Source organism: Phacochoerus africanus, chromosome 8 (genome assembly GCF_016906955.1).
Source record: "Phacochoerus africanus isolate WHEZ1 chromosome 8, ROS_Pafr_v1, whole genome shotgun sequence".
Classification (NCBI taxonomy): Eukaryota; Metazoa; Chordata; class Mammalia; order Artiodactyla; family Suidae; genus Phacochoerus; species Phacochoerus africanus.
The window spans coordinates 63,476,314-63,499,567 of NC_062551.1; the positions used below are offsets into that span (position 1 = coordinate 63,476,314).

General features: G+C 58.9%; 1 protein-coding gene across 5 annotated transcripts; it reads right to left on the bottom strand.

Annotated features, from left to right (window-relative positions):
* Positions 1–337: 337 nt before the first annotated feature.
* SLC35E2B (solute carrier family 35 member E2B) lies at positions 338–22,004 on the bottom strand. Of its 5 annotated transcripts, XR_007136412.1 has the most exons (10): positions 21,457–21,578; positions 10,934–11,355; positions 10,728–10,863; positions 10,409–10,536; positions 8,487–8,607; positions 7,499–7,552; positions 7,225–7,297; positions 5,233–5,378; positions 3,651–4,261; positions 338–2,677 (listed from the first exon to the last, which is right to left on the bottom strand). XR_007136412.1 is itself a non-coding variant. In XM_047791098.1 (9 exons), exons 2-9 carry the CDS (start codon positions 11,250–11,252, stop codon positions 4,024–4,026), a joined length of 1,215 nt encoding a protein of 404 aa, XP_047647054.1. In that variant the 5' UTR covers positions 11,253–11,355; positions 21,982–22,004; the 3' UTR covers positions 338–4,023. The 5 variants fall into 5 exon arrangements, 4 of the variants coding, with proteins under 4 accessions (XP_047647054.1, XP_047647055.1, XP_047647053.1 ...); XM_047791098.1 differs by lacking the exon at positions 21,457–21,578 and adding an exon at positions 21,982–22,004 and having other exon boundaries at positions 338–4,261; XM_047791099.1 differs by lacking the exon at positions 3,651–4,261 and having other exon boundaries at positions 21,457–21,579.
* Positions 22,005–23,254: the final 1,250 nt, after the last annotated feature.

Here is a 23,254-nt window from a genome sequence, read left to right on the forward strand (position 1 = left end):
TCGTTACTCTGCAGACTTTTGTGGTCACGGAGAAATGGTAGCTCGACATTTTGGATCTCAGATCTCAAGAAAGGGAATGAAAAACATTCACATTCACTGTCTCGGCGCGGGCAATGTAGACTGTGACGAGGGATTCAGGCCCAAAAAGGGCTCATGGGCTTGAATTCTCTCCCCTCTGGGAGGGGGTGTTTGCTTGGTTTCCTGAGTTTCTGCAGACAGGGGAACAAACCTTCACTTTTTTCACTCCTTTCATGCTGAAAAGGGGTGAGGGCAGTAAGGAAGCCCCCTTGTTCATTTCAGTAGGGCAAGCATTTGAGAATTACACAAAGAAAAGAAGTACACATTTAACATTTATTTTACTTTTGCAGACCAAGAGCCTTAGATAGTTGCTTAATTTAGTGGCTTACTTCAGACAAAAATAGCCAGGAGGCATCCACAGGATTAATTACAGAGCATCGAGGTATTACTATGGCAGAATTTGCAGTGACTTGAGTTACTTAACAACTACTTTCTGGAAAGAATTGATCTAATCACATAAATACTGAAACAGGTGAAATATAAACCACAGACATCCTGTACAATGTACTTTTAGTTCTCCACAGTTTTGTTTGGTATAAAGCAAATATAATTTGGTTCTGATACAGACAATTATTGGTACAATTTTCAAGTTTCTCAGTGTGGGAGTCACCCTCACTGTGGCCTCCACAGCAGGGCGCCCACAACACACCCTGGCAGGTCCAGACTCAACTCGTACATCTGCAGTCTACAAACAGCACATGGGTTGGAATGCCAGTTTTCCTCAAATAGAAACTGAAAAACACACAAAGACTTGGCTAATAAGAATAGTTTCCACCTCAGTTTGGACATATAGGTATGGATTCAATGGCCATCAAACTCCAAATTGGAGCCCTCGGCAGAATAGGAAGAAGTACTTCAGAGGCAGCAAGCTGGAGGGTTTTACACCCCAAGCTGCCCGGGGAATAGCCAACCCTTGGTCAGCACAACCTCCCGACTGCTCTTGGCGCCTCAGCAGAGGCAGAGAAACAGGCAGATCCACCAGGGTTGCTGTGAGGTTAAACTCAGAAAAGGAAGAGGTCCCAGAGCTCCCTTGTGGTGCAGAGGGTGAAGGATCTGGCGTTGTCACTGCAGCAGCTTGGGTCCCTGCTGTGGCACGGGTTCAATTCCCGACCCAGGAATTTCCCCATGCTGTTGGGCGTGGCCAAAAAGAAGAAGAAGAGGACGAGGAAGAAGAGAAGCAGGAGGAGGAGGAGGCGGAGGTCCTGACCGGGGCACGTACACATTTTGGAAAAGAACGGAGCCTTTAGTGACAACACTGGTCAAAAACAAATGGAAGAGGACTCCAACTGTGACGGGACCTTCACTTCACTTTCCCGACCCAGGGAAAGAGCAAAGATATTTCAGGCACATCACTCGGATGGGCCTCAAGAGACATGTTGTGTTTCTCTGACAGTCACTGGCCGTCACTGACCAGGCGCCACGCCGGGAAGCAAAGCCCACTCACTAGGTTGGGGAAGAGCACTTCCCGCACAGCTGCATTCAGCTGATGGTCTTTGTGCAGCACTTTTTGTTTGATTCGTCATGTTTATTTTTCCCAAATTAAAGACACATTTTGGATTTTGCAAGAGTATGATCAGCTTTCCAAGGCAGATTATATTAATGCTGATGTGCAGGAAATTATGACTGTTGAAATTTTTTTCAAAAAAGCTTTTTATGCCACTCAGTAGTGGAAATTTCCTTGAAAGCTAGAGCTCTCTACGTCTCTGTACTCATATAAGTAAGCAGGTAACCAGACGTGGAAGCCTGGATCAGAGCTCATTCACAAAGGCACAGACAATGACCACAGACACAGGAGGAACTGACCCAAAACAGCAGGTGACACCCAGCGTCAATGCTGGTACACGCGTGTATGCAATGGTTCAGTGAAAAGAACATCTTATAAAACTACCAGTCAAAGCTAACTGAAAAACACGGCATGTCTGTACAGTCATTAGACAAAAGGCCAAGCCAGGCCACAGGCTTTGACTCGGTGCAGGGCTGTCCCGGAAACGCCCAACACGTGGACAACCCGGGGAAGGGGAGGCGGACGGAACGCAGCCGCAGAGAAAGCTCAAAGGCAGCTTTGCTAGAAACTGCCTCACGTACAAATAATTTAGGAAAATCTTCATTTTGTTTCTGGTCCAAAAATTTAGAAAATGCAAACAGGCTGAATGCCACTTGTGAGAATGGAGGAGGGGCAGGTCCACAGGAGGTGGGGACCCTGGATGCAGGGGCTGCACATCTGACACCACCCAGATGACCAAGGCTGCAGCAGGCGACCCCAGATGGGCCCCTGCTCTGTTCACGTCGCACCAGCAGCAGCTGGCGTAGCGCCCACCTTCTGCAGTGGGGGCAGGGCAGGAGCCCCAGGGAAGTGGGGCTTCCACTCTGGTCCTCGCAGATCTGCCCACCAACTGCCCCCCACCCCCAGCCACCTCCAAAGAATCCTCTTTAGATCTGTCTTGGGGGAAGCAGGAAAAGAAGAAGGGCTAGAGCCCGGGAAGGTCACGAGGGACGCCCGCGCTGCCAAGGTGAGCTCGCCCTGCACCTGCCCGGCAGTCAGCCTCGTCCAGCGCTGTCCGTGGTGTCAAAGGCCTCCTTTTAATCCATCGCCAGCAAACTGTTAGAAGTAGGCGGAACTTGAGAAGGCATAGTTATTGCTCTTTGTCCCCAAGAGATCTGCTCTCTGGGCGGGGCTTGTTCCTATCCCCCATGTGACAGGCCAGAGAAGTTGGGGAAGCCCGCCCTGAACAGCAGGGAGGGAAGTGAGCCTCAGGAAGGGTTAGAGCCTCAGCTTCCTCGCAGGCTTTAGGTGCCCCGTGGCTGCACCTGACAAGCCCCAGCGTGGGAGCTGGCGGGGGCGGGGGGGTGCCCCCTCAGAAATGCCCCAGGGCGTGAGGCCAGGGCTTTGGAGAAGGGATGGCTCAGCCTGGCACTTGCCTCGGACACCTGTCAGGCTCTCCGCCGGCCCCAGGGGCAGGAGGGCCGGGCCAGGGGTTCTACCTGGCTTACCTGGCTAGTGTCATGCATTCTGGGAGCCACCTGGGCCTGTCTTTCCTTTTAAAAACTATCCTGTCATTGAAAGGCAGCATAACAGAAACTGTAAACGGACCATTCAGGAGGGAGGATCCTAACAGCCCTGTCGACGAGACGAAGCCGGGCATGGCTCCCCCCAGCGAGTGAAGACAGGTGCCCCAGGGGCCTTCAGAACAGCCCCGTCACGCGGAGTCCAGGGGAGTGTCAGCGCCTCCCTGACTCGTGTTAAACGCCTCAGGCATCTGTCCTGACCCCCAGGCCAGAGATCACGTCCGGGTCTCCAGGACCCCAGCTTAGGTACTTGGGGCAGGGGCTCCGCGCACGCAGACTCTGAAGGGGTGGGGCCCCCTCCGTCCGGGAGTGACCTTCCCCGCATCAGGAGCTGGAGCTCAGGGAGGCCAGGGCCCACCACCCAATCCTCAGGAGCGGAAACCTGGCTTCTGCCCCCATCTGTCCCCCCCTTCCCTGCCCTGTTGCTGTGGCCTCTGTGCCCAGGCAGTGTGGGCGTCGCCTTCTGTCCTAGCACAGTAGACAGAGGAGCTGAGGAGCAGGGGTACCTCCGATGGCCTCTGATGGCTGGTGCCCTGCGTGGGGCAGGGCACAGTAGCACCTGGACACAGCTCTGGCTTCACAGTCCTGGGTGATTGTCAGCCAGAGGAATCGGGCTGGCCTGGCTGCAGCTGGACCCAGGTGCCCGGCAGCAGGTGTGCAGAGGCTGGCGGGAGGTTTTCACACGACTCAGCGATGGCTCAGTGGCTGACAATGGGGACCCCGGTTCGAGTTCCTGCTGCTTCTGACCAAAAACCCCAGAAAAGAGCAGGAAAGGCTGCACACCCATGGCCTCCTGCGGCTGTGGAGGCTGGGTGCCCACGCCTGCCTCTACCTAGGGAGCAGGAGAGGCGAGGGGTCCCCACGGGCAGTGGGTGGGGCTCAGTGGTGCGGCCTGGGGTCCACGGGCAGCAGTGGCTCAGAGCTATCGTCTGGCATCCGGCCGGCAGCCATGGCCAAAGACTGCATGGCCTCGTGCTGCTGCTGCTTGGCCTTGTTGTAAAGCAGGACACCGGCTGTCACCAGGACGGTACCAACAGCTGACAGGCTGGTGACTCTGTTGCCGAAAACTATGACACTGAGCCAGATAGACAAGGCATGCTTGACGGTGCTGGCGACACTGCAAGGGAGGAAAGAGGGCGGGTTGGGTGGCTTGGGAGCCAGGCGGCCAGTCTACAGGCTCCTCTATTGACTCCCCTCCGGGGTCGGCACCTTCCACCAGAAGAAGGGTCGCAGGGAAGCCGGGGCCTCGCAGCCAACAGCCCAGTCCCACGTCCAGGCTTCAGGCTTGTCACTTGGCCCTATTTTGCTCCATCCTTTTTTTCTTTGTTTGTTTTTGGTTTTTTTGCTGTTGTTGTTGTTTTTGTCTTTTTGCCATTTCTTGGGCTGCTCCCTCGGCACATGGAGGTTCCCAGGCTAGGGGTTGAATCGGAGCTGTGGCCACCAGCCTACGCCACAGCTCACGGCAACGCTGGATCTTTAACCCACTGAGCAAGGCCAGGGATTGAACCCGAGTCCTCACGGATGCTGGTTGGGTTGCTACCACTGTGCCGCAAAGGGGACTCCGCACATCTCTCTTCTGTGCACAGACTCCATGGGCTTTCCCCGAAAACTGTTGCACCTGCATTACTGTGTGTTTCAAATGGCACTGACACAAAAGGACCTGGAAGCTGGAGTTCCCGTCATGGCTCAGTGGTTAACGAATCTGACTAGGAACCATGAGGTTGTGGGTTCGATCCCTGGCCTCACTCAGTGGGTTGCGGATCTGGCGTTGCCACGATCCGTGGTGTAAGTGGCAGACCTGGCTCGGATCCTGCGTTGCTGTGGCTGTGGTGAAGGCCGATGGCTACAGCTCTGATTCAACCCTTAGCCTAGGAACCTCCATATGCCGCGGGAGCAGCCCAAGAAATGGCAAAAAGACACACACACACACACACACACACACACACACACACACACACAAAGGACCTGGAAGCTACACTATCGCTGTACCCATGACTCTGCGGAGTAACTTCCCTGAAAGTGTCTAGGCTCCGAGCGCCCCCTTTGCAATAACCTGGATGTTCGTCTCCTGGAAGGTTCTATCCATACCTGAAGGTCACGGGGGAGATCCTGCCCATGAGGGCGTAGGCCGTGACACTCTGCAAGTGGAAAAGGAGGCCATCTGCCAGCAGCAGCAGCACCACGTCCTGGCTGTAGCGGAAGCTCCTCCCGCTCCTCCCGATTACTGGCAGGTCCTGTCCGGGGTGAGAGCCACGTGCTGCTGTGCCCGCTTCCTCAGACCCCCCGCCCCCAGACCAGCCCAGGGAAGGAGCTGACTCTGCCAAGAGCTCTGCAGACAGCCTCCCGGGGCGCTTCTGAACCGTGCTGGTCAAAGCTTCACGCAGACAAACGCCGGGGCCAACAAGCACGTGACAGGGCGCCCAGCATCACTAACGTCAGGGAAACGCCCGTCAAAGCTACGAGGTACCAGCTCGCACCCATCAGAACGGCCAGTGTCAAAAAACCCAGGGGGCTCCCTGCTGGTCAGCGGCTAGGACTTGGTGCTTTCACGGCTGTGGCCCGGGTTCAAGCCCTGGTCGGAAACTGAGATCCCACATCAAGCTGTGAGGCCAAAACAAAAACCCCAAACCAAACCCAGACAACGCACCAGAAAATAACCACTGTTGGGGAGTGTGTGGGGACTGGGAGCCCTGTGCGCTGTGGGCGGGAGGGAAACTGGGGCGCTGCCGTGGAAGCCAGGCCAGCCGCTCCTTGGAAAGGTACCCCGAGAATCCCCGTGTGATCAGCAACCCCACGTCTGGGTTGGTACCCTGAAGGCCCGAGAGCAGAGACTGAAGGAGCACACGCACACCCGGCTTCACAGCGGCATCGCTCCCGAGAGCCACAAGGGGAGTGCCCAGCAGAGACACCGCCCGGGGACGAGCCCTGAGGATGTCACGCGGGGGGGGGGGGGGTTGGCAGGCAAGGAGGGACCAGGCCTGTGTGACCCCACTTCGGTTCGAGACGACGGCAGAAAAGTTGCGGTTGCCCAACCTGAAGGCACGTGATGGACACGTCAAGACCCTCAGAGCGGCGCATTTTACGCCTGTCTTTGGTCTTTTTAGGGCCACGCCTGCGGCGTATGGAGGTTCCCGGGCTTGGGGTTGAAGCGGAGCTGCAGCTGCCGGCCTACGGCACAGCCACAGCCACGCGGGATCCTTAATCCACCGAGCGAGGCCAGAGATTGAACCCGCATCCTCATGGATGCTAGTCAGATTCATAAGGTGCTGAGCCACAACGGGAAGTCCCATTTTATGCATAATTTATCACAATAAAAATACCCTCGGATGAGCTTATTCTTTCCACCAACCGCTTCTCCTCCAAGATTGTAACCCAGGAGTTCCTGTTGTGGCTCAGCGGTAACGAACCCGACTAGAATCCAAGAGGCTGCGGGTTCGATCCCTGGCCTCACTCAGTGGGTTGCGGATCTGGCATTGCCACATCCGTGGTGTAGGTGGCAGACCTGGCTCGGATCCCGCGTTGCTGTGGCTGTGGTGCAGGCCAGCGGCTACAGCTCCGATTGGACCCCTAGCCTGGGAACCTCCATGTGCCGCGAGTGCGGCCCTAAAAATACAAAAACAAACCCATGTGAAGCAGAGGGCCACCCTCTGCTGCCTGGAACACAACGCGTGCAGCTCCCTGTCACTCGTGTGTACACAGCAGTGGCAGCGCCAGGCAACAGCGTTGGTCACAGGGCCTTGATGGGCCAGGGTGGAGGCATGAGCCGGAGCTGGGCTGTGGGACAGGACAGCCCAGTTGCACTTGTGGATAAAATTGGTCCACGCGGACGTGCAGCATGCCTTCCCAGGCCCGCGGGGCCTCCACTGCGTGAGTGTGTGCACAGGTCCTGGCTTCGCAGGCCTGTCGGGGAGAGCGGGGCCAGGGCCTGCGAGAGACTTCTCTCGCTTGTTCACAGAGTTCTGCCCAGTTAACTGTGCTGCGCGGGGCCCGTGATATCCTGAAAGAGGAGCAGCACCAAACGCCAAGCAAGCGGCAACCCCCACACGCGGGCGGCCAGGCTCTCGGGCCCGGAGGACTCACCATGAAGAAGGCCCAGGCTGGGATGAGCATGGCCACGGCCGCTGCGCTGGTGTAGAACTGGAGCTCCGCCGCCCTGCAGGCGACAGGCCTCCTGTCCCTCCCTTGCACCTGTCACTCCCCACGCGGCCCAGCCCACCCCCTGGACCAGGACAAGTGGCCACAGACCCCAGGGACGGTGGGGACCAGGTGGGTCTCAACAGGGCACCCAGGGACCGGGAGGGCTTGGAAGGGAAGGTGCCTGGGGACGGGGGTTGCCCATGTCGTCGACACTTACGAGAACCTGTATTTGTCCCCGCTGAGAAGCTTTTTGGAGAAAACGTTCTGCAAACTGGAGTAAAGAAAAGATGGAGGTCCTGTCATGGCTCAGTGGAGACGAACCTGACTCGTATCCATGAGGACACAGGTTCGATCCCTGGCCTTGCTCAGCGGGCTCAGGATCTGGCTGGCACTGCCGTGAGTCATGGTGTAGGTCGCAGACACAGCTTGGATCCCGCGTGGCTGTGGCTGTGGTGTAGGCCGGCAACTACAGCTCCGATTGCACCCCTAGCCTGGGAACCGCCATGTGCCGTGGTGCAGCCCTAAAAAAAAGAAAGAAAAAGATGAGCTCAGGAGGAGTCGGGTGGCACCTCGCACGTGCCGCTCCTGGGCACAGTCTCGGAGGCTGAGGACAGCCGAGGTTACCAGCTCTGCACAGCAGCAGCAGCCACAGGACAGATGTGTGCCCAGGGAGAGCGGGGTCAGAGCCGCTGGGTGGGAAGATCTGCAGTGGCCAAGGGTATACTGGGCAGCGTCCGGCTCCCCGGGGCCAGAGGGGTGGGCCCTTGGATGATACTGCTCCCTGCGCCCTGGGGGCCTGGCCAGCACCAGACGGGGGAGCAGGTCCACAGGCCTCAGCCCTCCTGGGGACGTCCGAGGCCAGCCAGAAACTCCCAGGGAGGCCGGTGCGGTGCTGACGCAACGAGGGGTCAGGGCCTAGAGGGCTTCTGGGGGTGCTCCTGGAGACGGGGGTGGCGGGGGGCAGCGGCCGGCAAGCTGGCTGTGTTTCTGGGAAGTGCGCACCAGGGGGGTCGGGCTGAGGGCAATACAGCCACGTCAGCGGTGAAACGAAAGATGACTTTTGCTCCTTCTGAGCTGTATCAGCCAACCCTGGAGGGCCTGTCTCTGGAGGGGACAGTGGTGAGGGACGAGCTCTCAGACGCTGCCGTGACCCAGACAGGGGAGACCCAGACGGGCCCAGCAAGTCCCTGTGCCTCAGGACTCACCAATCCATGACGTTGGTGGACAAGGCGGCCGAAAACCCCAGGAAGTTGAAGCTCATCTCAGTGGCCGTGCACAGCGCCAGCCCGCCCATGACCGGGAGGAGCGACAGGTTGACCAGCAGCCCTGCGGGGGAGGGGCGCTTAGGAAACCGGCCGGGATGTCCCCCCCGCCTGCCCCCAGGACCACCAGGCCGGCCGGCCCTGGAGCCCCGCAGCCCTGCAGCCGCCGCCTTCACCTGCGAGGCCAGGAGGGGAGGTCGGGCTCCGGGCAGCTCGCTGGGAAGGCAGCATCCCTGCCACCCTGGCTCTGGCCCGCCTGCCTGCCTTCTCAAGTCTAATCTGCGGCCACTGCGTGCAGGGCTGCAGAGGGCACATCTGCTTTCATGCAGGGCGTCCAGACCCTGCTCTGCCTCTGCTTTGGTTTCAGACACAGCATCTTGCTTCTTTTTTTTTTCTTTTTTTTTTTATGGCTGCACAGGCAAGTTCCCAGGCTAGGGAGCTGCAGCTGCCAGCCACAGCCACAGTAACACCGATGGGAGCCGCCTCTGTGGCCCACGCAGCAGCCTGTGGCAACACAGATCCTTCCCTCACTGAGGAGGCTGGGATTGAACCCGCACCCTCACACTATGTTGGGTCCTCAGCCCGCTGAGCCACAACGGAAACACTCATTCCTTTTGAAATTTGAAGCAGACCAGGGACCAAGCTCTGGTGTTGAGCGAAACGGAGCACAGCCCTCGGGAGAGCCCGGTGACCCCAGGCGCCCGCGGCCACTGCCCCGCACAGGCCAGTGCGGTCCACACAGCAAACCCGCTGGGGTGGCCTCAAGGCCAGGAGCTCAGCTACAAAAGGAGGCCAGTCCTGGGTCTGCCTGGAGGTTGCGGGTGGACGTGAACCATTCAGGGCTTGTGGAGACGCCTTTGCCCGGGGCGCTGGTGGGTTCGGGGTCCTGAATCAAAGTCCAGGCTCTGCTGGGGCCTTTCCCCCTCATCCCACGACCCCTGCGACCCCCGCAACCCCCGCAAGGCTGCTCTGCCCAGATTCCAGCCGCTGCCGGGGTGCCCGCCTGAGCCCTGCCCGCCCAAGGTGGCGCTGCCTTGTTGGCATCCTTTTCTGCGGGAAGCAGACATGTGCTCACGTCTGGGACCCCTGCTCTGGGAAAGACGTGGGACACGGTGCACACTTGGCTAGTCTCCAGTGACACTTTCGAAAAGGCTGGCGGGAAACAGGGATGTGTGCGTGGCTGGAAGGCCTGCCCCCTGCCCCCACCCCCCCGTCCCAGGCTGGAGATCTGTAACTAACTCCCATTTGCTGAGAGCAGGAGAGGGCAGGCCCAGAGGAGGGGTGGCATGAGGGAGGGGGTGCCCAGAGGAGAGGGGCACAGGGTGGGGGGCGGGGACATGGAGGGGGCGCCCAGAGGAGGGATTGCATGGGGGAGGGGGGACATGGAGGAGGGGGTGCCCAGAGCGGGGGTGGGGTTGCATGTGGGAGGGGGTGTCCAGAGGAGGGGATGAATGGGGGGGTGACATGGGGGGGGTCCTAGAGGAGGGGGTGCACAGGAAGGGAGGGGACATGGGGGAGGGGTGCAGGGGTGCACGGGGGGGACATGGGGGAGGGGGGTCCAGAGGAGGGGGTGCACAGGGAGGAGGTGCAAGGGGGGGATGCACGGGGGCGGGGGTGCATGAGGAAGGAGCATGGGGGAGGGGCACACAGAGGAGGGGTGCACGGGGGGGCACAAGGGGTAGAGTACATACGGGGGAGGGGGGCCCAGAGGAGGGGCACACAGGGGAGGGGTGCGCAGAACCACCTGCTTGTCCCCTCTTCATCCAGCTCCTACTGCCCCCATCTCAGGGAAGTGGCTGCGGCTGGTGGGCCCCGCCCCCCAGGAGGCGGCTGGTACAGGGTTGGGAGACTGGGGGGCTGCTCACCTGTGTGCTCCCCCAGGACCATCCGGGACAGGATCACAGTGAAAATGGGGGCCGAGCTCTTCACTGTCTCAGCAAACGAAACCGCCACGTTTTTTAAACTGACCAGACCCAAAACCACAGTCGCAAACCTGAACATGAGGCAAGACCATGATGCAGATGAGTCAGAGCACTGTGCCCTCCAAGGGGTGGGCGCGGAGGGCAGGCACCTCTGACCCCGCCCTCCTCCTGGCTCCCTTTCGGGGGGGCCCCCGATGAGCCCACTTCCCGAGGGGAAAGGCAGATGACAAAGAGACACTCACCGAAGACGCCGGGCGCTTACCTCATCAGACCCACGAAGAGCATGGTCACGATGAAGTTGGGTGGGTAAGAAAGCCGCGTTTTGTGCTGATATAAACAGCAGGGAACAACTATTTTAACACACCCGATAAGCGTGGTTGACAACATCTGCACAGCCCCTGGGTGGCGGGAGACGGGCGTCAGCTGAGCAGAGGGACCAGCCCTCCCCCGCCCCGGGAGGGGGGTTACCTAGCGTGCTGGGCTCCCCCTCCAGCAGGGAGAGGATGTGCTTGTTGAGAAACAGGGTGCAGAAGCTGAAGAAGAACCAGAGCGAGAGGTAGAGCAGTGCCCGGGCACCCCACGCGCCCAGGTCCGACTCGAGGACGGTGGTCTCCGTCACGGTGACCGTGAGCACCCGCTCAGCAGCGCCGTCGCTCTGGCCCAGCGCGACCTTCTCACCCGGGGGGCCAAACACAGGGCCCCAGGCCAGGAGCGGCTGCCCCCCAGGCTTCTCTCGGGGAACGGGGGCCGGCTCTGCTGGGGCCGCAGGTTTTGCCGACGCCGACATGAGGCCAGGCCAGGAGGCGTTGTCTCAGGGACGGCTGGCACCTTGCGGCAGGGAGCGGGGGACAGAGGCGGCGGCCATGCAGGTGGCACTGGGCGGGTGCAGGCTAGCGTGGGAGGGAAAGGGCAGACCATGAGCACCTGACGTCCTTCAAAGGTTGAATCACCCATTTAAGTAACTTTAAAGCGCAGGACTTGTGTCCCGTTCGTGCCCCGAAGGCACAGGCGCCACAACGACAACCCTGCCTTCTCTTCCACGGAGGCCACAGGACCCAAGTCCTTACCGCGCCCCCCGCCCCCCAGCAGACGCCACGGGCCGAGCCCCACCCCGCGGGCTGCCTTCCCTCCCCCGCCCCGAAGCTGAAGCTGTCAGGAGCACCTGCCCACCCACCCTGGCGGCGGGAAAGCCGGCGGCTCCGTGCTCCCCATGGGTTGGCTCTCCATGGCCCTTGCGGACTTCCTAGCACTTCAGCCGGTGCTCGGAGGGCCCTCCGAGGGAGGGCTGGCCTCCCCGTCAGACACAGTTCTGTCCCTCATCGGGCTCTGATCACACTTCTATTTGTTGCCACTGCAAAGCGGCCTGCTTCACGCCTTCACCCCACTCTCTGTACCCTCTCTTCCACTTGGGCACCCCTTGGGCAGACCCTGGGGCGGCTCTGCCAGGTGTCCAGCGAAGTGTGCTGTCTCCAGATGGACCCACCCCTGCTCAGTCCCCAGGCCTGTGGCTTCAACTTCTTGGGCCAGACCCCTCTCCTCCGCTAAGGTCACAGACCAAGTCAGACCGGGTTCTCCTATGTGCTGGTGGGTGAGAGCTTCAAGTTCTGGCTTTGAGCAGCTCAGGAGGGCGGGCCCGAGGATCCCAGTGGCCTCAAGCAGGAGTCCCCAGGCTGCTCACCCGACTCAGCAACCTGAGCTACCGGCCCCACGTGCCGCTCCCTGCGTGCTGACACTCTGGGGACACCCAACATCCAGCGTGCATAGCAGGAAGCACTGGGGTCCATCTGGTTGTGCTGCAGCCTGACCAGGGGTGGCTCCTCTCTGGTGGCCAGCCCGCTGTCCCCACCCAGCTGCCTGCATGCTCAGCTCCACCCGGCTTCCACCGGGGCCGTGCACGGCTTTCCCAGCAAACCTGCTGCGGCCACGGCGTCTCTGCCTCCTTCTCTTCAAAACCCAGGAGTACCATCAAGAAACCTGGTGACCCGGGCACTTGCTCAGAGACCAGGCCCCAGAAGTCCCATCTGACTGGCTCACGCTGCCCTGGGTAAGGGAACCACCACGAATTCATGAACTCATCCAGCCCCCGTCTGCTATGGCCATCCTGTCCCATCTTTTCCTGCAATTCTGCTGGGCCTGGGCTACCCGCGCGACCTCAGGACTCATCACTGGCTCGGGCTGGCTCCACACTGTTCCCCCTCATGAGGGTGGACCCGGAGCTCCTGGAGGGTGTCCCTGTTGTGACCTGTCCTCACCACAGGCAGGGCCGCAGGGCAGGAGGAACCCCGCCACCCTCCCGCCGGAGACCCGCGCCCAGGCTCCTGTGAACTGGAGCCCAGACCCGGGAGGACAGGGATGGCAGGCGAAGCCATGGTGTCAGGCTGTTTTAGCTCCTTGGCTGATCCTCCAGGGGCCCCCGCCTGGGCTGTACCCCCCCCCCCCCGCCCCCGAGGGGCCCACGATTCTCCTGGCACCACCCACTGTCCCAAGTTGAAAGCACACGGCGGAGGCACAAGTGCAAATAGACTCAGACCCAAAACGGGACCTCTCAAGAGTTCCCCTCAAGTGACAGGGAACAAAAACAGAAAGCGTCAGCAGGACACCGGCCAGGACAGAGCCACCTTCCAGTTCTCGCAGAATGCCTCGGCCAGAAAAGGCCTATCGCAGCACCCTTGCTCCGAGCAGCAAACAGACCCCACGTGCCTGTCGACAGGGACGCGACGTCCACCATGGTGACGTCCACAGCGGGCGGAGCGCAGCTGCCCGGGACGACAGGCCGGGCTCACAGCCAGCGCATCATGGGCGGGTCACGGGAAGGGACACGACACGGCGCCCCCAGAAGAGGTAGATGAACTACCCGTCCTTAGAAATGAAAGCATAAAAGGCGCTGACACGGAGCGAAGAACGGGGCACGCAGGCTGCAGGCGGATGTGGCGCGGGCATTGCGTGTCCCACGCCGGCCACCAGCCCGGGACTGATGTGCAGTGCAGGAGCCCGGCCGCCACCAGGGCTGCCGGTGCCGGAAACACGCCAGCGCCAGGGGACACGACGCCTGTCAGACCCCAGCCTCCCTGACCGTCCGCCCTCGTGACCAAAGTGTGGGCTGCCTCCAGGCGGGACGGCAGCAGGGGCTCGTCACAGCCCGACTCGATGGTCCACCTGCGGCCAGAACAGGCCCTGGAGCCCAGGGACGCTCGGCTCCCCCAGGGCACCACCTTCCCCGACCTTCGCCCTCTCCACAAAAGTCCACCCGCCAGAGACCAGAGGCGTGACGGCTGAGGGACAGGGCACACCCCCTCCCTCCAGGTCCAGCCGAGGCCACCGCCCTCCCCTGGGGGCAGGAGGGTCGTGCCCTCCAGGTGCGCGTGTTTCCGTGTGAGTCCAAAGGCCTCTGATGTCAGACGAGGGCTTGGAAAATCTTACAAGTGAAATGGACTCGGGCAGGACGGCCCTGCTTTGCTCGCCCCGACAGGCTTCCCTTAGCCACATGGGCCCCCGCGTCTGGCTATGTCAGGCAGTGGGGCGTCTGAGGCCTGGAGGGGGTGGGGTGGGGCTGCAGGGAAATGCGGAGACCCGGGCATGGGCCGAGGCTGGTAGGGGCACAGATACCAGGCAGGAGGCCAGAGCGCCTTCTCCGGGGAATTCAAAAGGACAGACCTTGAGGCCTCAACAGAGAGAGCAGCGGAGCAGCCCCGAGCTTCTAGGCACGCTTTGGGCCTGCAGAGCTAAGATGAGGCAGGAGGCAGGACAGGGTGCTGAGCACCCACCACGGAGCAGCAGGGCCTGCTCTGAAAAGCACCAGAAAAGGGCCCAGGCAGTCGGGAGCAGGGCGGGAGGTGTAGGCAGGCGGGCTCCCAGGGGCTCCAAGGTCCCAACAGCACCCTGAGCAGCCCGGGTGGCAGGACCGCTGCCACCAACTGACCTGGGATCCTGCTTCTGGACACAGCCCACAGTGCTCGATGTGGTCCCAGCCGCAGGCCCTGCCCACCCAAAGGAGAGGCAGAGAAAAGCTTCCGGGACTGGGCCTGGGGACCTTAGCAGGTGGGGATCAAAGGTCACCGGGCGGGGAGGAGGCCAGAGGGGGCGGGGTGGCTCTCAAACAGGACGCAGTCCTGCAGACAAACAGCCAAAGAAATGATCCAGGATGAAAAAACGGAACGTCTCATCTAGAGATGAGACGTATAGCTGCTGACATAAAGCAGACGCCGAGCTCTCGCTTTGAGCGGGAGCCGAGACTGCAGAGGGCTGGAAGCCCAGGGCCAGGGGACACAGGACATGGCCCTTGCTTCCGTGCAGCTCCACCCAGTCCTGGAGGCAGAGGGGGTCTCCTCTGGTTTCTGAGCCTCATTCTCCACTGACCCTCACCACCCTCCTTGGACAAATGGCTGAATCTGGGGCCGGGCATTAGCTGGGCCAGAAAGAGGGAGGTTCCAGGTCCAAGGGACCCAGGAGCCAGCGGGATGGAACCCCCTGCAGCGCCGTCCAGGCGGTTTGAGAGAGAAAGTGAGTCATGGGAATGAAGGGTTAGACCCCACGCACCCACCGCGGCAGAGCAACATGGGAAAAGAGAGAGCTCTTCCTGCCGTTCAGGCAACGGCCAGATGTCAGGAAGGATGGGATGAGACAGGGGCCACCTCGCCTCCAACACTGCACCCAGGAGAGACGTGCCAGCGGAGCTGAAGCACGGGTCGAAGGTCAGAAACACCAGGACACTCAGTCTCAAAGCACATCCCTGAGCACAAACAGCAAGAGACCAGGTCACTTCCTGGAAGGCGAACGTGGGGATGGGAGGCCGGCCAGACAGATAGCAAAGGAGGGAAGCCACGGCCCCGAGACAGCACAGGCGGGCCTCTGACCCAGCGGAAGGGTGGGCCATCCGAGAAGGGAGGCCTGGCTGTCCTCTGGCCCCGGGACAGACACTCTACACCCCCAGAAAAAGGCAGCCGGCCTTCATCTTGAAAGTCCAGACAAAAAATAATGCTCAACAGCCAGAGGGCACTCGTTTGGATCCAGGAGCCAGGAGCCAGGCAGGGTTTGCCTGGCACTGCACATGCCCCTGGGGAGGTCTGGTGAGACACGGGTCTGTTGGTGACCGTGAGATGCCAGCGGTGGGGGAGCAGCCTCTGGCAACAGGCTCCAGGGTTTGAACCTGGGCAGCAGGGCTGTGAAACAGTCGTGTGAAACTTCATGTTTAGAGGAAAATGTAAGAATCTCTTTCTGATCTTGGAGTGGGAACAAAATGTCTTAAAGCCAATCCCAGGGAGTTCCCTCAGTGGCATGAGATCAGTGGTGCTGGGACTCAGGTTCGATCCTTGGCCCAGCACAGCAGGATAAGGATCCAGCATTGCCGTCGCTTCCGCCCAGGTGGCAACTGCAGCTCGGATCTGATTCCTGTCCCAGGAGCCCCATGTGCTGCCCCCGGCCAACAAAGGAAAAAAAAAAAAAAAGATCCCAAATGGCATTACCCAAAAAAGAACTTTTAAATAAAACAGACTAAATTGGCTAAATTAAGAGCTTCTATGTCATCAAAATATACTCTGGAGTGAAATGATAAGGGACAACCTGAGGGGAGACGGTTAAAAGATGACAAAGGGCAAACAAGCAGGAAACATGAAGAATTCCTCCAAGCCAACAGGAAGCGTGGAGAGAAACACGAGTGCAGAAGAGGTTTTCCAAGTGGCCAGTGGGTCCGAGAGGCCAGGTCAGCACCAAGCCGGGTGGCAAACCCTCCACATTGGCCACTTAGGAAGTAAACACACACGTGTGAGGTTCCCGCTGTGACGCATTAAGGATCTGGTGTTGCCACAGGGGTGGCTCTGATTCGATCCATCCCTGGCCTGGGAATTTCCATATGCCATGGGTGTGGCCAAAAACAGAAAAACAAACAAAAATGGAGTTCCCGTTGTGGTTCAACGGTAATGAACCCAACTAGTACCTGTGAGGATGAGGGTTCGATCCCTGGCCTCGCTCAGTGGGTTAAGGATCCGGGGTGGTCGTGGTTGTGGTGTAGGCCGGCAGCTGCAGTTCTGATTGCACCCCTAGCCTGGCAACTTGCATATGGCATGGATGCGGCCCTAAAAAGACAAAAACTAAAAACAAAAAACCCCACAGACTCTGGGAGCAACTGTGCCAGGCGGTTTGCCATCACAGGTGCGGCCGAGTGGCTGTGGTGTCACGTGGGGACTGGAGCACCTGCTTCTAAGCCTAGCGCCTTGCTCGCCCCCAGCAGGGGGCCCACACCTGGCAGTGGCTTTCAGGGGAACCGTCCACTGGGGTGAGAGAAAGGCACCCAAGGAGGTGACTGGATTTCTACGCAACCCCATCACCGTCCAGTTTGCTGCTCAGCATCCGGCAGACACCTGCCATCCAGGGGATGGCACAGAGGGTGTGGATACCAGGCTGCAGGACCACAGGCAGTGAACCTCATCAGCAACCAGGGAGGTAGACATGCCAGCCGCACTGGCAAAGACGAACAGGTGTGGTGATACCCAGGGCTGCAGACAGGTGGCTCCAGAGGGACTCAGACCTTCCCAGTGGAGCAGAGTGCAGGCTGGCACAAGCACTTGGGGAAGTAATGCGGCCCCATCTTGAGAGGCAAACACCCTGCACACCCTACAGACCAGCACGTCAATCCTCGAGCTGCCCAGAGAAGTCCTGCAGGACGCACAAGACGCAGGCTAGAGCGTCCAGAGTGCTCACCACCACTGCTGGGCTCGGCACCGTTCACGGTCAGCGGACGAACGTAAGCTGTGGGCGTCGCCCAGGATGCAGTGCGGGGCAGCAGCAGAAATGAGAGACATCCAGCGACGCCCACGGCTCTGCCGGGCCAGTCCTCCACAAGAGTGACAGGCCACTCTGTGTAAAGGGCACTTCCCACCGGCCATCAGCTCCCTCAGGTCTAAAGAGAAGGTGCAATGAAGACCCTTAGAGGCTCTGCTGAGCACCACCCAGGCCAGGAGGAGCTGGGGCTCAGCGGCCCAGAGCTCAGGACATCCTGCTCAGCCGGGCCCTGCCAAGATCACAGCCGCCCCTGCCCCCACCCCCTGACTCCGGCTCTGGGGTTCCCACTGCCTGGTGTTTCTTAGCCCCCTGACTCAAGCTGATCTCAAGAGCAGCAATGATTCTCCTGCAAAAGACTGGGAGTCAGGGAGTTCCCTGGTGGCTCAGCAGGTTGAGGATTTGGTGTTATCACTGCCAAGGCATGGGTTTGATTCCTGGCCTGGGAACTTCTGCATGCTTCAGGCCAAATCAGAAAAGAAAACAAAACCAAAAGAGACTGATGGGCAGCAGCTCTAACCTTTCTATGTTCGCCTGCAACGGGGCAGAACAGGCTGAATGCAGGGCCTGGGGAGCACTGCTCCCCCCAGATAACTGGGGACAAGGTCTGAGTGAGATCCCCTCTCAGATCACAGCACAAATAACAAGAACTGAAATGCAGCCTTTCCCGCCCAGCGGAGGAGGCAGCTCACGAAGCCAGCATGGACCTTCGCCTCCTGCTCCAAGCTGTCCTCAGCAGAGGGTGCAGCACATGCAGGGCTAATCAGAAGCCAGGTCAGTGACATGCTCAAGAAACACATCTGTGGAGTTCCCGTCATGGTGCAGAGGAAATGAATCTGATGAGGAACCATGAGATTGTGGGTTCGATCCCTGGCCTCACTCAGCGGGTTAAGGATCCAGCACTTCCATGAGCTGTGGTTGTAGGTCACAGATGTGGCTCGGATCCTGCATTGCTGTGGCTGTGGCGTAGGCCAGCAGCTGTAGCTCCAATTCAACCCCTAGTCTGGGAACTTCCTCATGCTGCAGGTGCGGCCCCAAAAATACAAAAAAAAAAAACCAAAAAACAAAACCCAAAAACATATCTGTGATGCCGTTACCAGGTGTCAGCGGTCCCAGAGCCAGGGACCCAGACAGGCCCAGCCTTGTCCGCGGCTGCAGTGAGGGCTCAAGACCAGCTGGGAGGGTACCTGGTTCTGAGACGCGGGCTGCCAGGACCACTGGAGCAGATTCACCACTGAAGGGAAGTTCGGGTGGAGGTTAGTGAAAATAAAGATACCAACTGCCCCTGTCCAGTTCTGCAGCCCATCCAGTTCTGGAACAAACAACTCAGAGGTTCAAATACCTGAGGAGGAGCAGATCTAGGTTGGTTCAAATGGTCAGCAGGGCCTTTTGGATAAAATGTGTAAGGATTCCTGCTGCGGTGCACCAGGGTTGGTGGCATCTCTGCAGCACCAGGAGGCAGTTTCATACCCGGCCTGGCACAGTGGGTCAAAGGATCCAGTGCTGCTGCAGGTGTGGCATAGGCTGCTGCTGCAGCTAGGATCTGATCCCTAGTCCAGGAACTCGATATATCTCAGGGCGGCCAAAAAACAATTAAAAAAAAAAAAAAGACAAAGAAGAAAGAAGTACTGAAGGTGTACAAATTTTATACACTACTTCAGAAATTCCACCTCCGGAGATTGACCCTAAAGAAGCAATCCAACAGGAGTCGGCTTGTGGCTCAGCGGATTAAGGACCTGGCATTGTCACTGAAGTGTCTCTGCTGCTAGGGAACAGGCCCTGGCTGGGAACTTCTGCAGGCCCCAGGTACAGACAAAAAGAAAAAATAATAATAATAAAGAAACAATCCAGGAGTTCCCATCGTAGCTCAGTGGTTAACGAATCCGACTAGGAACCATGAGGTTGCAGGTTCGATCCCTGGCCTTGCTCAGTGGGTTAACGATCCGGCGTTGCTGTGAGCTGTGGTGTAGGTTGCAGACTCGGCTTGGATCCCACATTGCTGTGGCTCTGGTGTAGGCCAGCGGCTACAGCTCCGATTAGACCCTGAGCCTAGGAACCTCCATGTGCTGCAGAAGTGGCCCAAGAAATGGCAAAGACAGAAAAAAAAAAAAAAAAAAAAAAAAGAAAAGAAACAATCCAACAAAGGCCCATATTGTACATACAAGGATGGTCAAAAGCTTTGTTTTTAAAATTGAGAAACTAACACGAGCCAAGTGTCAAATAAGGAATGTGTAACACACTCTGTCACATAATGACACACTGTGCATGAAGAGGACACAGTGCAGCCCAACAAGTTTTGACAAAAATATATTTGTCATAGACTATGTGAGAGCAGAATTACAAGACCTCTGTACAACACATTCTGGTTTAAAAAGTATGAATGATTCAGAAGAACACAGGTCCGGTCGCCAAGCACGGTCAGCTCTGGGAGGCACAATCTCAGACCCTCCTGATTTTTCTTGTGTTTTGGCTTCTATTTTCTCACTGGTCTGCTCATTGAAAATGGATTTCTTAACAATGACCAAATGTAAGGCACAGGGAACTGCATTCAATATCTTGTAATAAGCTATCGGGGAAAATAGTCTAAAAAGAGTAGGTATCTCTGTATGACTGCATCACTTTGCTGTCCACCTGAAACTAAAACGACCTTGTAAATCACTATACTTCAATGAAGAAAAATTTTTTCAAAGAAAACAGATTTCTTTAATGTAAAAACTTTCCAATTCCCTTTCCTTTTTTTTTTGTCTTTTGTCTTTTTTGTTGTTGTTGTTGTAGTTGCTATTTCTTGGGCCGCTCCCTCGGCATATGGAGGTTCCCAGGCCAGGGGTTGAATCGGAGCTGTAGCCACAGGCCTACGCCAGAGCCACAGCAACGCGGGATCCGAGCCGCACCTGCAACCTACACCACAGCTCACGGCAACGCCGGATCGTTAACCCACTGAGCAAGGGCAGGGACCGAACCCGCAACCTCATGGTTCCTAGTCGGATTCGTTAACCACTGCGCCACGATGGGAACTCCCCAATTCCCTTTCTTAATGCTCCTTTTCATGCTGATTAATACAGTTTCATTCTACTTTAAAAACACTACTTGCAAGTTGAAAGATTTTTGGTAAAGGACATATTAAAACACAAAAAAACTTTAAGCCACTGAACACAAAATCTGCCTCTAAAGAGAGTTGTTTTCTTTCTTTTATAGCAGCAGTGGGTAAGCAAGGCTTCGGAACATGAGCACAGGGGGAACTGCCTGGACCTCCACAGGCCTCCAAAACCGGGTACAGAAAAATCACCTGAGGACTAGAATGAAGGCATAGCTCTGAGTTTCCCAAGCCATTTGCAAATGACAGCTAGCTAGAATCAGCGCCCTGCAGGAGTCAGCCATTATACATATAATTTCCAATCTTCTATGACTTGGGGCAGAAAAATACCAACTGCAACGAATTTGCAGGCTATCACCCCTTTTAGCTCTGGAGGGGACGGTTTATCCCACCTCGGGGGGCGCCACGGTCGACGGTAGAAAACGCAAAGACCCCGGACGCTGTGTCCCTGCCCGGCCTCTGATCCCTCCCAGCGTGCAGGGCGCCCAGCCCCCGCCCCTCCTGGGCCTCCACCGGACCTGGAGGCCCCCAGCCCCAGCTCCGCTTCAGGACCTGAGCGGACGCGGGGCGGGAACGCGGGGCCCGCCCCGGGGGCCTTGTGTCGAGCGAGACAGCGCCCCGCGGCCGCGCCATCCACCCTGCGAGGCGGCCTGGGGGCTTCATGTGGTGGACGCGAGGGACAATCACCCTGCGGTTGCCGGGCCTCGGGAGGATGGACGGCCCCGGACGACTGGGCCACGCGCGGGCCGAGGCTCTGGGGTGCCGAATGGCCGCGCCCGCAAGGGGGTCCGCGGGCCGGGGGAGGGAGGAGGCCGGAGAGAGGGGCGACCCCCGTTGGCGACCCGCCCGGCCAGCTTTATTCAGGACGTCACCCACCAAGGAAGCCCGCGGCCAGACGGCGCGCGGACCACGTAGCCTCGGGACGCCGCCGCCCCGCCGCCCCGCCCCGCCGCCCCCGCCGCCCCGCCGCCCCGCCGCCCCGCCGCCCCGCCGCCCCGCCGCCCCGCCGCCCGCCGCCCGCCGCCCCGCCGCCCCGCCGCCCCGCCGCCCCGCCGCCCCGCCGCCCCGCCGCCCCGCCGCCCCGCCGCCCCGCCGCCCCGCCCACACACAGGGCCCCGCCCACCTCCCGGCGACGGTGGCTCCGGGAGCGAACGGCAGCAGGCCCGGCCCAGGTGAGGTGGGCGGGCCGCGAGCGGACCCGCGGGTCCCTCCGGCGGCGGGGCGGGGCCGGGGGCGGGGCAAGCCGGAACGGAAGTGAGGCTGTCGACCCGGAAGCCGGGCTCCGGAAGTGACGTATCAGAAGCCCGCGGCGCCTCCTCGCAGTCCGGAGGGACTCGCTCCCGCTCGCTGCGAGTGTCCCGCCTTCGCCGCCGCTGCTGTGTAGCCGGGGCCGGAGACGCGCTGCTGGGCAGTTCCCCGCTCTGTACTTCCCTTGTCACCCTCCAGGCTGTACGACCGGGGCTCAGGAGGGGGAGGTGCTGCTGGGCAACAGCGCGCTCGGCATTTGCCCCCTTGGCCCCCTCGGGGTCGGGCCACCGGGGCCCTGGAGAGGCGGCCAGTCCGTGGAGGCGAAGACCTACAAGCCCCTAAGGGGCCGCTCTCCGGGTTTGGGTTTCAAGGGACGAAACTCCAGCCGCAACAAACCTACTTTAGGGAAGGAGAGATGGGCTGAGGCGACCAGAGCAGGAGCTCTAGGAGCAGCTGGATTCCGAGGCCACGCCCCCTGGCGCTGCGGTGATTGGAGGAGCGGTGGGGAGCCCCGCCCAGGGGCGTGGCCTCGGCCCGCTTGGGTGCCAGGCTCCGCCTGGCAGGTTGCACCTGCTGCTGGCCTAGAGTGTCTCTTGTCCGGTTTTCCTCCCCTGCTTACTTTTTAACTTAAGTTTTAGGAGCAAGGGTACAGCTAATGGGCTCTTCCTAACGACTGCTTTTTGGCCAAACTTTTACATTTTTTCCATATTGTTTTAAAATTAAAGTTTCAGAATTCCCTGTGGCACAGCAGGTTAAGGATCCTGTGGTTGTCACTGCAGTGGCTCTGGTCACTGCTTTGGAGCGGTTTCGATCCCTAGCCCGAACTTCCAAATGCTGTGGGCACGCACAAAAACAAATGAATAAAATTTCTCCTTTAGGTCCTGGCCAGAGGGTCAGTTAATGGAGGGTGGTATCTGCCCATCCATAGGCACCCACAGGCAGGGCTTTCCGTGAGATTCTTCAGAGACTGTAACTGGAGGAGCGTCAGGGGAGCCCCAGGGGCTGGTCAAGGGCCTGGCCCTGAAAATGCAAAATAAAAGAAAGCATCGGAGTTCCCGTCATGGCTCAATGGTCAACGAATCTGACTAGGAACCATGAGGTTGGGGGTTAGATCCCTGGCCCTGCTCAGTGGGTTAAGGATCTGGCATTGCCGTGAGCCCTGGTGTAGGTTGCAGATGCGGCTCAGATCTGGCATTTCTGTGAACCTGGGAACCTCCATATGCCACGGATGCAGCCCTAGAAAAAGACAAAACAAAAACAAAAAAAAAACAGCAAAAAAATGAAATTCATGTGTACTTACCTCTGAACATTATATGGTACCATTTTCATCATCTCTAAATTGAGTGTGCAGGACCCTCAACAAGTTTATGGGGCGGGTTTTCCTACTTTGCACAAAACCCTGAGATGACGGGATTTTCTGAGGGGCCACACCTGTGACATTCAGAAGTTCCCAGGCCAACCCCACACCACAACGGTGACCAGCGCCACAGCGGTGACAGTGCCAGGGAACTCCAACTGAGATGCTTGATGACTGCCCAGCTGTGCTGGATTGTTGATGGTCAGTGAGTTACTTGGAAACAAATAGTTTCAAAAGCAAACTTACAGAAAGTATCAACATTTTTTTGCAGAGTTCCCGTCATGGCTCAGTGGTTAACGACTCTGACTAGGAACCA